Source organism: Glandiceps talaboti, chromosome 10 (assembly GCF_964340395.1).
Source record: "Glandiceps talaboti chromosome 10, keGlaTala1.1, whole genome shotgun sequence".
NCBI classification, from domain to species: domain Eukaryota; kingdom Metazoa; phylum Hemichordata; class Enteropneusta; family Spengelidae; genus Glandiceps; species Glandiceps talaboti.
This window is the reverse complement of record NC_135558.1, coordinates 9143417-9157957: the sequence shown is the minus strand read 5'-3', so window position 1 is coordinate 9157957 and position 14541 is coordinate 9143417. Positions and strand designations below refer to the sequence as shown.

The following is a 14541-nucleotide window of genomic DNA, read 5'->3' as shown; positions in this document are numbered from 1 at the left end:
CGACAGCCGAGCCCATTATGGAGTGCAAAGTTTGCTTGAGTCCATTATGGACTGGGAGGACGTACATTATTGTTATTATTTTATAGTTTTGCCAATTCCAGTGAATTTGTAGACCGAGAAACGCAAAACAACGTATTAATATACACAGCGCTGAACGTCGTCTGCCATGTTCGGCCCGGAAGCTGAATACTAATCACAGCGACACACGTACGTACACGTACACACACATATACACTCCAATGAACTGCTGTGAACACAAATTTGTTTCATGAATGCGTTGTATTTTTAAACAGTGGAAATGACAATCATAAGTAACGACATACATTTCGAAAAAATACGGGCCTAGTCGTATGAAGAAACAGAACAAATAAGCTTGTATTGTTATGCTCGTTCCTGGGCCGCAATGTCCAATAACAGAGTACATTATCAGTAATAATGTACAGCGATGACGTCACAAAATTCACTGGAATTGGTAATGCTATAATATAATATGTAATAACAGAACCCCATGCCCTGTGAAAAAACCAGTCTGGATACTCAGTATTTGCACTCATGCTTGCAGTGTTTTCTGCTGCACTTAAACTCGCTACGCTCTTGACAGTACTGCAGCAGAGAACACTGCAAGCATGAGTGCAAATACCCCAAGTACGCCACACTTACACTCACGCGTCAATGGGGTTCTGTTATATTCTCCTACTATAAAACTACTAGTATGTAAAATACCAAGGTACACCATTTAACTACTAAATAACTTACGTATGTCCAAACCGACAATGTAAACCAGCTAAATTCAGTGCAGCATATCGAAAACTGTCTCCCTGTTCCGTTGCGTATGACGTGTTACTACTATCAGTGAAGGCATGCTTGTCTGAATATCGGTACAACTCGTGTACAGTGTTACAGAATTCATTGATTCTTAAGTTGTTCAAATAGCTTAGGTAATGCTGGGTGGAAAACAAACAAATGAACAACAATTTTATTAGCAAACTAAAAAGATTTTCACCTCTGTAATCTAATTTCATATATATATAAAGAACGATCAACAGGTTAAATCATTCACATAGTAACCTCTATCCTACCAGGTCCCCAATTATATAGCTGGGTTGATTGAAGCATGAGCGTGGTTCAAATATTACTAACTGACTTTAACCATTCGGAAACAAACAGCAGAGGTGAGGCTTGAATCTACAGCACGTAGATTCAAAGCCAACCACACTAACCATTTCAGCATCACGACTCCACTTGTTCACGTTATACAAATGAAAAAAAAGTGAAATAGTAAAGACACTTGGTTGATATGTTGTATGTATAAGAAACAAACTCACAGCTTCAGCAAGCCCGGGATTGCCTCTTAGCAGCTCACTAATCTGTTTCTGCATGTCTTGTGGTTGTAGTGCTTGGTTTTCCCGACTTTGCAACAGTCCAGCCTAATATATATATATACAGACAAATCAATATTAGCTCTATCAGACTATCTCAATATTCTCCATATGCAAAGAGTGTGAGAGTGTAGTAAATGTGATGTCATCATCAAAAGGTTTCCCCATAAACCCTTGCAGGAATGATGTCATCACCAGAGGTTTTCCCATAAACCCTTGCAGGAATGATGTCATCACCAGAGGTTTTCCCATAAACCCTTGCAGGAATGATGTCATCACCAGAGGTTTTTCCCATAAACCTTTGCTGGAATGATGTCACCACCAGAGTTTTTCCCATAAACCCTTGCAAGAAATCAACAAAATGGCCGAACACATGTCAAGTGCAGTAGAACTTCTTTACAAGATTTCAAAGTTGGATATTAAAGTTACCTAGCTGTTATTTAAAACCCCAAATCATATTTTATCATATAAAATCATTATGATAAAAATCATAGCAGATACATTGCCAGTATATATTTAAATAATGCAGGTAACCTTTCAAAAGCCAGTACTCGATCTTTAAGGTGTAATAACATAGTATTACTTGGAATCAAGTTCTTACAAGACAAAGGCACAAATATCCCTGAAAGCCAGCTTTCCTAAAATCTCTCCAAACTTTTACCATATCAGAATTCAAATACCACTAATTTTGAAATAATAAAAGAAAATTGGGTAGTTTACCATTTTTTTTGTCAAGGAAATAGACAATCTTTTATTTTCCCACAATTGTTGGACCCCCACTTGTCTAGTGACTCATAGTAACAAGGCCCCTTAGGTCATTCACATTTTCCCTAATTGACTGACTGAAGAAAAATATTGGAGAAGAATACCCAATTAACTTCATTTCTGAAGTCTATCTTCATTTTGTTTTACTTACCTGATGAGCAATGAAATATTCAGCCTGCTTCTGCGAAAACGTTCCCCCCGACAAGAAACAGGATTTCCTACAGAGAAATAATATTATAAAAATTGAAACAGAATATACAAAGTTATTTTTGGGTGTTAATAATTTCATAAGAATGTACACTGCTCTGAAACTATACAGGTATGCAACCCTAGAACAGCTGATAAAACTCTATACAGGTATGCAAGCATAGAACAGCTGATAAAACTCTATACAGGTATGCAACCCTAGAACAGCTGATAAACTCTATACAGGTATGTAACCCTAGAACAGCTGATAAAACTCTATACAAGTATGCAAGCATAGAACAGCTGATAAACTCTATCCAGGTATGCAAGCCTAGAACAGCTGATAAACTCTATACAGGTATGTAACCCTAGAACAGCTGATAAAACTCTATACAGGTATGTAACCCTAGAACAGCTGATAAAACTCTATACAGGTATGCAACCCTAGAACAGCTGATAAAACTCTATATAGGTATGCAACCCTAGAACAGCTGATAAACTCTATACAGGTATGCAACCCTAGAACAGCTGATAAACTCTATACAGGTATGCAACCCTAGAACAGCTGATAAACTCTATATAGGTATGCAACCCTAGAACAGCTGATAAAACTCTATACAGGTATGTAACCCTAGAACAGCTGATAAAACTCTATATAGGTATGCAACCCTAGAACAGCTGATAAACTCTATACGGGTATGCAACCCTAGAACAGCTGATAAACTCTATACAGGTATGCAACCCTAGAACAGCTGATAAAACTCTATATAGGTATGCAACCCTAGAACAGCTGATAAACTCTATACAGGTATGCAACCCTAGAACAGCTGATAAAACTCTATACAGGTATGCAACCCTAGAACAGCTGATAAAACTCTATACAGGTATGCAACCCTAGAACAGCTGATAAACTCTATACAGGAAACCCTGGAAAAAGTTGTTTTATCCACATATATACATACTAATGCCAAATAACTGATTTTCTCACCCTTCATTTGTGTCTGGGTCTTCTTCTTCTTCTTCACAAATTAGATCTTCCTTGGTTAATTTCCTATCCTCGTCCAGGTCCTGAATTATTTTACAGTCGTCACTTTGTCGGCAATATTTGATCAATAGTTTATACAAACTGGAGACTTGACTGAAGGATAACTTGTCAAAAGCCAAGATCATTCTCCTGACAAATAAACCTGGTGTACAAGAAAGAAGAAAATGTGTCTTTCAAACACAGCGTTCCCCTATCGATGAGGATTTCAATGTTGAATAAATGAACTCTATTTCTCACGAGAAAAGAAAGTGCAAACAGCTAGTAAGCAAACAACAAAAGTGAAACATGACATTTATTACACCATGCACAAGCTAAAATGAATAAAAAATATGGAATGTATACTCTGGTCGCTCTACGTCACAAGAACACACGTCTATGCCACAACAACGAGTGTTTACGTCATTGGTTCTGCTGTGTTCAAAACATTAGTCAAAACATTCAAAATTATCATTACTTTCCCTGATTTTTCTTTGCTATTACTGGCGCTGGTATAATTATGTTATTTTCCAATATTTTTCTTCATTCAGCCTGAAAATAATCATGACTTAACGGTTGTCCCTTCTCATCTATCGACTCATAGTGACAAAGCCCCTTAGGTCACTCGTATTTTCCTCGGTGGAACGAAGACAAATATTGGGGAATAACATCGAAATGTTGATGGTGAGAGATTAGAACAGAAACATTGAACAAGATGATAAAATGGAGGTACCAATGGTAGCCAGATCTTTGTCGAGTTGGACACTCTGTTGAGGCTTAACTGTGAAACCATACCCTGTGTACATGAAAGGGTTCCTTTTGTGTAGGGTCTATGGTGAAATCTTGAATGTTTGGCAGTCATTGGCTGATCTGGTTGTCAGGGTAGGTCTTAAAGACATTAAACCTTCTGAACAAATTTCACTTTTAGCCAGGGTAAAAAAAAAGCAACATTTTGACTATATACAAGTCACAGTATATTGTGTCCCTTAGACTGGTGAAGTCGTCATTCTAAATTGTTTATGTAGGCAAAGTGTCATGTTTACATAATGTGAACTTTCACCTCATAAATTACTGTGATAATTTACATTTTAGTATTCACATCTGGCATTCACATAATGATTACCACTATATTATATACTACATGTACACTACACTACACTACACTACACTACACTACACTACACTACACTACACTACACTACACTAGACTAGACTAGACTAGACTAGAGTAGACTAGACTAGACTAGACTAGACTAGACGACACTACATTAGACTAGATGACACTACATTAGACTAGACTCCACCGTACCACACTGCACCACTCTACTGAATCTCAGTTCAACTGTGTTAAAAATTGTATTCTTACCAATAAAACTACTTCTATGAATATCTGGTTCACCGTCTATACTTTCTAACAGTTTATCCAAAGACTGAAAGAACTCCACAAGACTAGATAATCCTTTCTTTTGCATTTCTTCAAGCCTACAGAAAGCAAAAAAAAAAAATACATATATGGAACTTATATGATACAAAAGCACAAGCCAAGTTATTGTCATTGAACAGAAAATATGGATTACAAACCGTGGTTGTTCTATATTATGACAACCAATGTCTATGTCACTGGTTTCACAGTGTCAATGTATAAGTCAAAACATTCCATTATTTTTCCCCAATTTTTTATGAATTATGCTTGAGGAAGTATAATCATATAACCCTTAATATCTTTCTACATTTAGGCTTCAAGTACTTGTGATGTCAGTGTTTTGTCACTACTGTTTAGCGACTCATAGTGACAAGGCCCCTTAGGTCATTCATATTTTGATTAAAAGGTACTAGCACCTGTAACATTACATCATCTTGTAAGTAGAAATTGTTGATCTGTACAATAAATGAGAAAACAACTTACCTCTGCTCAACAATTTGATGAATCATTTCCGATATTTCTAGAACACCTGATAACAGCTGTTTGACCTCTATGTCTGGACTCTGTAAAACACAACACATGTGAATAAATACAACTGGGAAAGAGCTTTAAAAAAAGAAAACCATGGTAATTATTAAAACTTATTTGGAAACACTATTGTATATATATATCAGCATAGTGGAAAACCTCCTGAATCAGTGCTGATGAAACATACATTTTTCTTTCCTTTTTTGCACCTCCCCCCCCCCCCCCCCCCCCCTCCAATCATGTTTCAGAATGAGTATTATAATGCAAAAAATGAACACAGATTAAATTTCAAGTTTCTTTTGGGAATAGACTACTATGCTATTTTGATATCCCGAACTGACATTTTGATTTTTTAAATTTTAACTCATGCATTCTTCTAAGTCTACTCTGATTCCTATTTCAAGCTGATGTTAAGCCACACCATGTCATACACATAATGTGTGCAAAACATTACCGTAAATTTAATGTACTTGGGTAGACTGGTCATATTTACATATACTGATTGTGCAATTTAAATTTCTAATTAAGTATTTGACCAATCACGGTCTATGGTGGAATGCCATTCAAGACCAGCTGGAGATAAGGGGTAAGAGTTGACTTGGAAGGAGGAGTGAAAATTCAAAATATCAAAATGTCAGTTACGATCATGGAAATAGTGTAGTAGTGATAGTCCTACAAGTCTATAGGTAGGCTACTTCAGGAATACATGTAGAACAGTGAACAGTGTCTAGACATTGAAGATATAAATTAGGGGTATGCTAGGGAATCTATTCCTATACCTATCCCTAGCACAACACTGACCCTAACTCCCTAGCATGAATACAATGTTTAGTCTGTTCAGCACATGCAGTGCATGCATCTTCAGTGCATGCATCTTCTTCATTATCTATTAAATTTCGAAGTGTCTAGTACTACCTAGGTTTCAGGAGCCCGCCTTCACTGGAATTTAGTGGTCCTTGAAGTTGAAACCCTGCACTATTCTAACTTGTTCATACATTATTGACCACATACATCAATTTTATCAATAATATTTATTCAGAAACATATCAAAGGTAACAAGTGTCTGTGCCCCCCCCCCCCACCACCACCACACACACCACCCAACCCACAGGCACTTCAAGCAATATTATGTATATTTATTTTTAAAACTCATACACATCATATAAAGTTGATTCAAGTGCCTGTGATCCAACCTATCCCACACACTAACCTACCTGGATCCATTTCAACATAGCATGAGCAAACTTCCGCTGTACTTCGACAGTTTGTTGTCCATTGTCTGCTCGTCCGTTTTCAATGTACGCTCTCAATAGTACAAGCATTGAAATCTTATGTGGTGTCACCCACTCCCTCGATTTGTTACCTGCAAGAGATTCCGCCATCTTGATGACATATAAGATGAAGGCAGATACTTCTTTGACACTCTATTCTTAGGACTGTGATCTTCAATTCCAATGGTACAACAACAAATGTCTTTGAATTTTGATATATTACGGGCTATTTCTCTCGTAAATGCACAAATCCACAGAGTACAGAGCACCACGTTCCAGCACGGTAAATAAGTCAGCTGTCACGTTTCAACTTCGCGGGTTGCTAGCGCCCTCACACGAGATGTAAATAAGTTGCTTTTGTTTTGTGGGCACTTTTGCCCAAGAAACTGCGGGCAGCCAAACTATAGTGAATATGCCTCCATATCTTTATTTTCTTCTCTGTCCTTCATTTATTGTCGTTTGTTTTCGATTTTATTGTTCTGAAATTGAGCGCTGTTGAATTAAAACCTGATGAAATGAATATGTTGTTCTTGTTGATCTGAGATTGAGCGCCTTCCCTGGGGGCGGTACCAGTGGCCAAATCTGGTACTAGAGTAGGGGTGTGTGGCCAGTGCTGGAAACCCCAGGCCCCATTTTAGACCCACTTTGACCAAAAATCAAGACCCCATTTTAGACCATTACAGGTTTCTAAAATATGAAAGTTTAGACCTAACTACATTTTCTTTAGGAGGGAACATTTTGGGGCAACTAATGGCAATTACGATTTGATAAGGACAGTGGACCACATTTTAGACCAAGCAAAAAAAATAATGGAAAGTAGTAGACCCCATTTTATACTCTTCAACTCGAAAACACACACCCCATTTTAGACCAAAAGGGCTAGAAAATGCACCCCAAAGGGCGGCACATATACGTATACTCAAATAAGGGGAGTAGCCCCCCCCCCCCCCCCCCGGCGCCTTCTTCCTACATGAATAGGAGGAGCCATGAACGGCCTTGCGAACATGCAGTATCGTCATCTTTATTAATTTTCAATTTTTGGAACTCAAGCCACATTCTTTTATTTCATTGATCTTCTTCGTCACGTGCCAGTTCATGTTTTTAGTATTCGTCAGTCATCTTCCATTCTATTTTTTTTCTAAGTCAGCGATAAGCTATATAGCATGTTAGAACTAGTGCGAGTTCAGGTTTACGAGCTGTCAGTGTTAGAACATATTCACGTACGTCACTATTTGTGAACTTATTAATTTGAGACCACAACGAAAATTCCTCGAGGAAATGCAGTCGCAGTATTCCTTGCCCTGTCTTATTCTTCTTGTCACTTCTTTGATAGAATTTTACAAAACATAACATACTAGTCCTTTTTGCAGACAATTACTCACACCATGGTATGATATTGACAGCCAACGTGCAGATCGTTCAAGCAGGTAGAAATATCTTGACACGAGTCAAAGGACGCCCCCAACAAATATAATACAAAATCTTTTGTTTAGGCTCTATCACACTCTCACTTTGTCCACACATTTTCAGCGTTATCCATTAAAAGTGGGACAAATTTATCACGAAAACGACACTAAAATTAATTTTGTCACTTCTTACGAAAATTCTGAAACTTAGGTGGAAATCAAACAGTGTCCTTTCAATGGCATAGATGTTGTGTGGTTTATAATGGTAATATTTCTGATGATGTCATGATTGCTCCCATAGGCAGTACTAGTGGCCAGATCTGGTAGAGGTGTGCAGCCAATGCTGGTAAAACCAGGCCCAATTTCGACAAAAAATCAATAACCCATTTTAGACCATAGACCAAGATACATTGTATGGAGGATTACAAAGTGTAGTTTTCACACTCCCATTACTTTCCCTCAGGTGACAACATTTTTGGGGTCAATCAATGGAAAGTCATGATTTTCTGAACTTAGAACAGTGTAGCGTGGACCCAAAGTAAGATTTTTCAGCTAAAAACAAAAGACAAAACAAACCCCATGTCAGACCAAAAGGGCTACAAAACACCCCCCCCCCAAAAAAAAAAAAGAAAAAGAAAAAAAAGAAAAAAAAAAAAAAAAAGGGTGCTGGCACATATACGTACACGGTACAGCCAATCAGTGGGAGTAACCCCTGGGGTGGACACTGCCGGACAAATTGGCATCATTTTAATTTATGAACACTTGTGTGTCTGTGTGTACTTGCATGTTTGTATGACAGTGGCAGACACTCTTTCTAAAAGTTAACACAGACATAAACCCAAACTATAATGGCAACAGGTTGATATACTACTGGGGTATTTATACAGAGATAGACACAAACTAAAACTATTGTTCCTTGATGTGGTACATTACCCAAGTATGCAAATCTAATCACCCTGTAATCACGATAGTGTAAATATTGGAAGTCCCCTAAACTGTACACTGCAAAATCATAGATGTCATCAGAAACGTAGACTGTAAGATACAGCACATTGTTGCACCCTCACCATCTTCCAATGTGTGAGGGCTCCCTACCTGTACCTTACAGAATATTAGAAAGTTTGTGTCTATCTGTGTGCCTTGGTAGTATCAAAGCTGCACTGGCTATAACTGGAGTATTATTGGTTTTTTCAATCAGACAACCTACTGAAAATAGGTTGCATTTTCATAACTCAATACAATGCAAAAAGATGCAAAAAGTGTAAAAAGTTTGTTATTATACGTACAATAACAAACATTTTACACATTGTTTAATGTTTTGCAGTTTATTGAGATGTGAACATAGACTTGGTATATGTTATTTCACATAATTGTTTCAAGTAGAAAAAACATAGTGAAGCTGTTTTATCAAATAAAAATCCAAAATAAATACCAAATTCTCATCCATATGGCCACTTTAATTGTTTTGAAGGATTGAATTTGAAAATGCTGTTAAAAACGGCAAAAGAAACACCCAACAGAAGTATAGATGAAAATAAAGAAACAAAGACCAGATCAAGTAGTTGTACATATTTTTGTAAATTTTAATAGTTACAAATTTATGTTGCATTTTCTGTGTGTGAGTGTACAATACTTGTAACAAAGTCCTGACAGCTCCCTGCAGGCCACTGTCGTGATTGTACATTTAATTGATCCATCATTGAAAATCTGCCTGATGCTAAAAAATACTATCACTTGCAGAGCTATTTTTCCCCTGCTTTGAGGAGACTTTGACGATTGACAATAAAATCTATTCATAAGCTTATTTCATTTTCTTTGTAAAAATTTGTAGCAAAGTTATTATTTTGTTATTCTTATGTGCAACATCTTGTTGTTCCTCCTCACAGAAAATAACTCTTTCCGTGACGTGAAATATCTGCACCTCTTCCTCGATAATCGCTGATGCTTTCAAGTTGGCAAAAAATTCAAATTGAAAATACAAAGAGGACTTTTACGTGGACAAAACATCCACCATGAAGTAATACAAGGCTAAAAAAAAACATGGAATAAACGAACAAAAAATTCAATTCAAATATACATAACAAGACAATAAATAAGATAAATAAAAGGAAAAAATGGCACAGAGTTGTCTCAAAAAAAAAGGCAATTTCAGCTGATCTTTTTAATACAAACGCAAAAATAGTACTCAAAGAAAGGGTTTTATACTGCACAGTAATAGTGTAATAATCTGTTTTAACGACAAAAACATGCATACATGAAAAGCATCCATATTTGACAAAAAACTTACAAGGAAGACAGAATTAAAGTCTTAGACATGCAACAACATCTTTCAGCTACCATCTACAGTGAAAATCAGTGTCCTTTTTTAATCTTATCATTCTGGTGAGATTTCCTTACGGATATCATCCTACAGGACACCTCTTTTTATTTTAATTTTAAGTGGTAAATTATTATCTGGGTTCAGTTATGGCATGGCAGTGAAAATATTGATTTGGCACCCTCTACGGAGCATACTAGAGATTTTGTTTGTAACCTTTGACCTTGATTCTTAACCTCCTGTCTATTAGGCAAACAGTGATATGAAAGGAAGTGCCGAGAATCATGTGTGATTTGTGGGAATCTTCACATGCAGTAGGAAGAGTTTTTACTTGCATAGTTAGGCAAGTTCTGCACGGTGAGCATAGTTAGGCGAGGCCTACACACCACTAGTATTAGTAGTAAAGTTTGACAAGCCAGAAGTATACGTCAAAATCGTATCTAACACAAAATACCTGACAATAAATTACATTATTTGCATTTGCAATTAGAATATATCATTATCTTCAATATGTTGTAAACATCTGGAGTGTGTGTGAATCAAGTGATCTTTCAAAATATTCCAATATGGCAGCCAAGAAATCTCAACTGGGAAGTTGTCATAGCAACTCTTCAACACAAATGCTCACCCCTTTTAAACCTGTTTTTAAACTATTTATAAACTTACGATCCTTTAAAAATGTTGAGAGTTGTGTAAATATTAGTTACTTTTTTTCTCTTTTTTTTCAAAAAACAAATGCCAAAATGATACTTTCTGTGTTCGCAACATTTGTTCAGATGTAAAGATCATTTGTTGTTTGGTTATCAGTGCCTAAGATAACCACGTGAATTTATAATTGCTTCAATTATTCACAATTTTAAGATGTCTGACCTACCCACTTCTCTGTCAATCAGTTTCTGTGGATATTTTGTTTAATCTGAGTCTAGCAGTTGGCTAGAATCCATCAAATGACAAAAAAAAGAAGAAGCAACACCAGTACTTTCAAAAACATTACTAAATTTGAGTACATCTTGCTGGCAATTTTCTTTCCTTTTTTGATATGGACATATTTCTTACAATCCACAAAACGATGCTGACAATATTCATGCAAAGCATTTCAAGTACAAATTGCCATGTAGCTAAGTCACCCTATTGTCTCTATATCTTTGGTTTCTTCCCATTGTTTTTCAAGGAGTGGGTGATACCACTACACAGAAACAGGGTTGGCGGCTGAGAAATTGTATTCACCAATATTATTCAAATGTAGAAACATTTTTTTCATCTTTTAATTATTTTGAAACATTACTTCAAGCAGAGGGAAACCTGCTCTGTTCTTCAGGGTCTTTATCATTGTGTAACTTTGACAAAAGTCTGTCATTGTTAAGTTCAACATCAAATTGACAAGACCTCAAACAGTATTCTGAGTGACACATGAAATTAAAAATAAAGTTTTCCAAAGAAAATTTTATGACAAAGACACTGACATCCACTGGGTGAAAAGGGCTTTTTAAAAATTAATTTTGTCTTCCAAATATTTAAAATATACATTGCTACAGTGATTTCACGTGTAAGCCTCTGTGTAAACACTGAATTGTGGGTAAATCTAGACCATAATACTTAAATGGGATACTATAATTATGCATCCTGTAAAATTTATGATGCACTGTGGGTAATGTTAAATGCACAATTTGGTATCCAGTAGAGCATTGTGGGTAACAAATACATCAGTTCTGCAATGTAGGAACTTCTGACGCATTGAATTGTGGGTAGAAGCTGAACAAAAATAACAAATAATTTGTCACATGGTGACAGTACACTGACAATATCCACACTAACACGAATGCAGCCATCTTCATCTCTGTCTGTCTTCACATATTAGGTGTAAAAACCATATCTGCGTGACGTAACGTTATTCTGACGTACTAGTAATAGTTTGAGCAGTACATACCAGGTACTGTCTGCATCAGACTATAGCTGCTGTTATGCAACATGAAGCACTTAGCATTTCTGTTTTCATGATTTCTGTCTCTTCTCTAAAACTCCACTGAAAGCTGATTAAAGAGACACGTCAAATCTTGTGAACACACTTCTTAGAGCTATAACTGTACAAGTGTGGCAAGACGTCTTAATTTTTGTCCTCAGTGCAGGAAGTTAAAACTCGCTGCCCGATTCGTCTCTTAATTCACTGTCTTCAACCAAACTGGTTGATCTCTGATGGCAGGTCCTTTTATAGTGATGGCTTCACTCGGCTTCAAAACTCTAATTTTTTTTCCAGTCTTTTCACTCAAATGACATCAAGTTTGTCGGTGGCTATGATTAAAACAGATAAAACAATGAATTAATCATCTTTTGACAAACATCTCCACAAAATTCTAATATATTGTAATTTTCTGATGAATACCTAATTTTCTTAAGATTTGAATAATTTAATTTTAAATACCATTCTTTATTTTTGTTGAAAAAGTGTCAAAATTTTTTTTTTGTTATGATTGTATTCCTCCAACAATCTGTACCTAAGTGTGGGTAAGAATATTAATCTTTATGGTCCGGATATGTGTTTTGTGGACCGAGGTTGTATGGCGGAAGGGCTTGACTTTAGGAGGGCCTATAAGCAGTACTACCGAGGTCTGCAAAACTCATATCTGGGCTGTAAAGGTTTTATCACATACCCCATGTATTGGCATGAAAACATCACCTGAATCAAATAATCATGTACATTGACAGTGAAATAGTATTTTTTCACAAAAACGTAAAAACAATGAAAGAAATTAACAAAGCCAAAACACTGAGCGAATGAATATTGATGAGTGCACCACTTGCCATATTTGGGCAACGTGTGACAGTGTGTGAGTATTGCTTGGGCTTGGTGCCTGTGCTCTCATTTGTATAGCATTAGAATCTATACCGTGTATATGATAAGAACAATTGATGACTTATTGACATAGTACAAAACACTGGACCTAGAACATGAAAAAATGACAAAATTAGCCAATCAGATTGCAATATTGTAATATTCCAGGTGTTCACACCTACCTTTGGACATTGATTGGTTCTACTGGCATCATTCAGAAACTTAAACCACTGATTTGCTTTCCCAGGACTACCAGCTTTGAACTTATATACATTACCTGTGAACAAATGAGAAAATAATGGAAAAAATTGCCTTTATGATATCTGCAGGCACTTGCTACAAAGTCTTGTCCCTGAGGGCGGTGTTCATCAAACAATATACTCTGGTTATCTACTTACTACAGAGTCTTGTCCCTGAGGGCAGTGTTCCACCAAAAACTTTCTCTGGTTACCACTTACTACAAAGTCTTGTCCCTGAGGGCGGTGTTCCTCAAATAATATTCTCTGATTATCTACTTGTTTACATAGTCTTGTCCCTGAGGTGCTGTTCCCCAAATAATGTTCTCTGGTTGACACATCAACCCCTTCAAAATTAAAGTTTGATTTTACCTTTTGAAGGATCTGTCATTTGAACGACGTCATTATGCTGAATATCTTCCGTCAAAACTACCATCCAGTCTACGATGGAAACTATTTTACAAGCTGATGACTTGAAATCATTCCTCTCTTGTCCTCTCAAGTGTTTAGCTGCATAGAACACTAAATTTGTACCCCAAAGACCAACCCAAAACCGCGTCCACGCTGAAAACTAGAAACAAGAGAGAAAACAAAGGATTACTGACAATTAAATTTACAGAATTACACATAATCAGAGTATTTGCATACAAGACAAACCCCAACGACCTATCAAAAACTTCATTCATGGTGAAAACAAGTTGGAGGGAAAATTTTTCTTAGAAATCAAATGCACAGACATTATGCACACATTTTCTGCGGAAGTAAGCCCTCTAGTGTTGGGTAATCTGCATAAAAGACTAAATTTGTACTCTACAGAGAACCTAGCCTGAAAGATCCAGGTGTTCCTTCAGCTTACATTATAATTCCCTCTCTCACACCTGGACAGTACATTGTACATTCAGCCGTGGGTAGTGAGTGGTTAGACCTTTCAGACTAAACTGAACCAAATCCACATTCATGATGAAAACAAGAAATGTGGGGAAAGTATTTCTCTGCCATCAAATTTACAAATGGGGTATATAAACAAAGGCAATGTGCAATGTAAGTGCAAGTTCAAATGCTTATCTGCATACAAGACTAAACTTGTACCCGACACAAGAATAAAACCCCGTTCATGACGAAAACAAGAAATGGAGGGAAGATTTTTATTGGTAATCAAATTTACAGCTGGTAAACAAA

General features: G+C 36.6%; 2 protein-coding genes across 7 annotated transcripts in view; both read right to left on the bottom strand.

The window, feature by feature from the left end:
- Positions 1–7561, bottom strand: part of LOC144441365 (anaphase-promoting complex subunit 5-like) — a 37061-nt gene extending 29500 nt beyond the window's left edge. Inside the window, exons 1-8 of the mRNA XM_078130922.1 lie at positions 7544–7561; positions 6517–6684; positions 5258–5337; positions 4718–4833; positions 3319–3517; positions 2296–2362; positions 1326–1427; positions 757–944 (exon numbers count right to left, since the gene is read on the bottom strand). Coding sequence (XP_077987048.1) covers positions 757–944; positions 1326–1427; positions 2296–2362; positions 3319–3517; positions 4718–4833; positions 5258–5337; positions 6517–6684; positions 7544–7561 — 938 coding nt within the window. The remainder of the gene's footprint in view (positions 1–756; positions 945–1325; positions 1428–2295; positions 2363–3318; positions 3518–4717; positions 4834–5257; positions 5338–6516; positions 6685–7543) is intronic.
- Positions 7562–9511: 1950 nt separating this feature from the next.
- Positions 9512–14541, bottom strand: part of LOC144440832 (ras-specific guanine nucleotide-releasing factor RalGPS1-like) — a 55158-nt gene continuing 50128 nt past the window's right edge. For all 6 annotated transcript variants that reach the window (XM_078130246.1, XM_078130243.1, XM_078130249.1 and 3 more), the window contains 3 exons: positions 13735–13933; positions 13309–13403; positions 9512–12585 (listed from right to left, as the gene is read on the bottom strand). In XM_078130246.1, the coding sequence (XP_077986372.1) occupies positions 12556–12585; positions 13309–13403; positions 13735–13933 (324 nt within the window). In that variant the 3' untranslated portion in view covers positions 9512–12555. The remainder of the gene's footprint in view (positions 12586–13308; positions 13404–13734; positions 13934–14541) is intronic.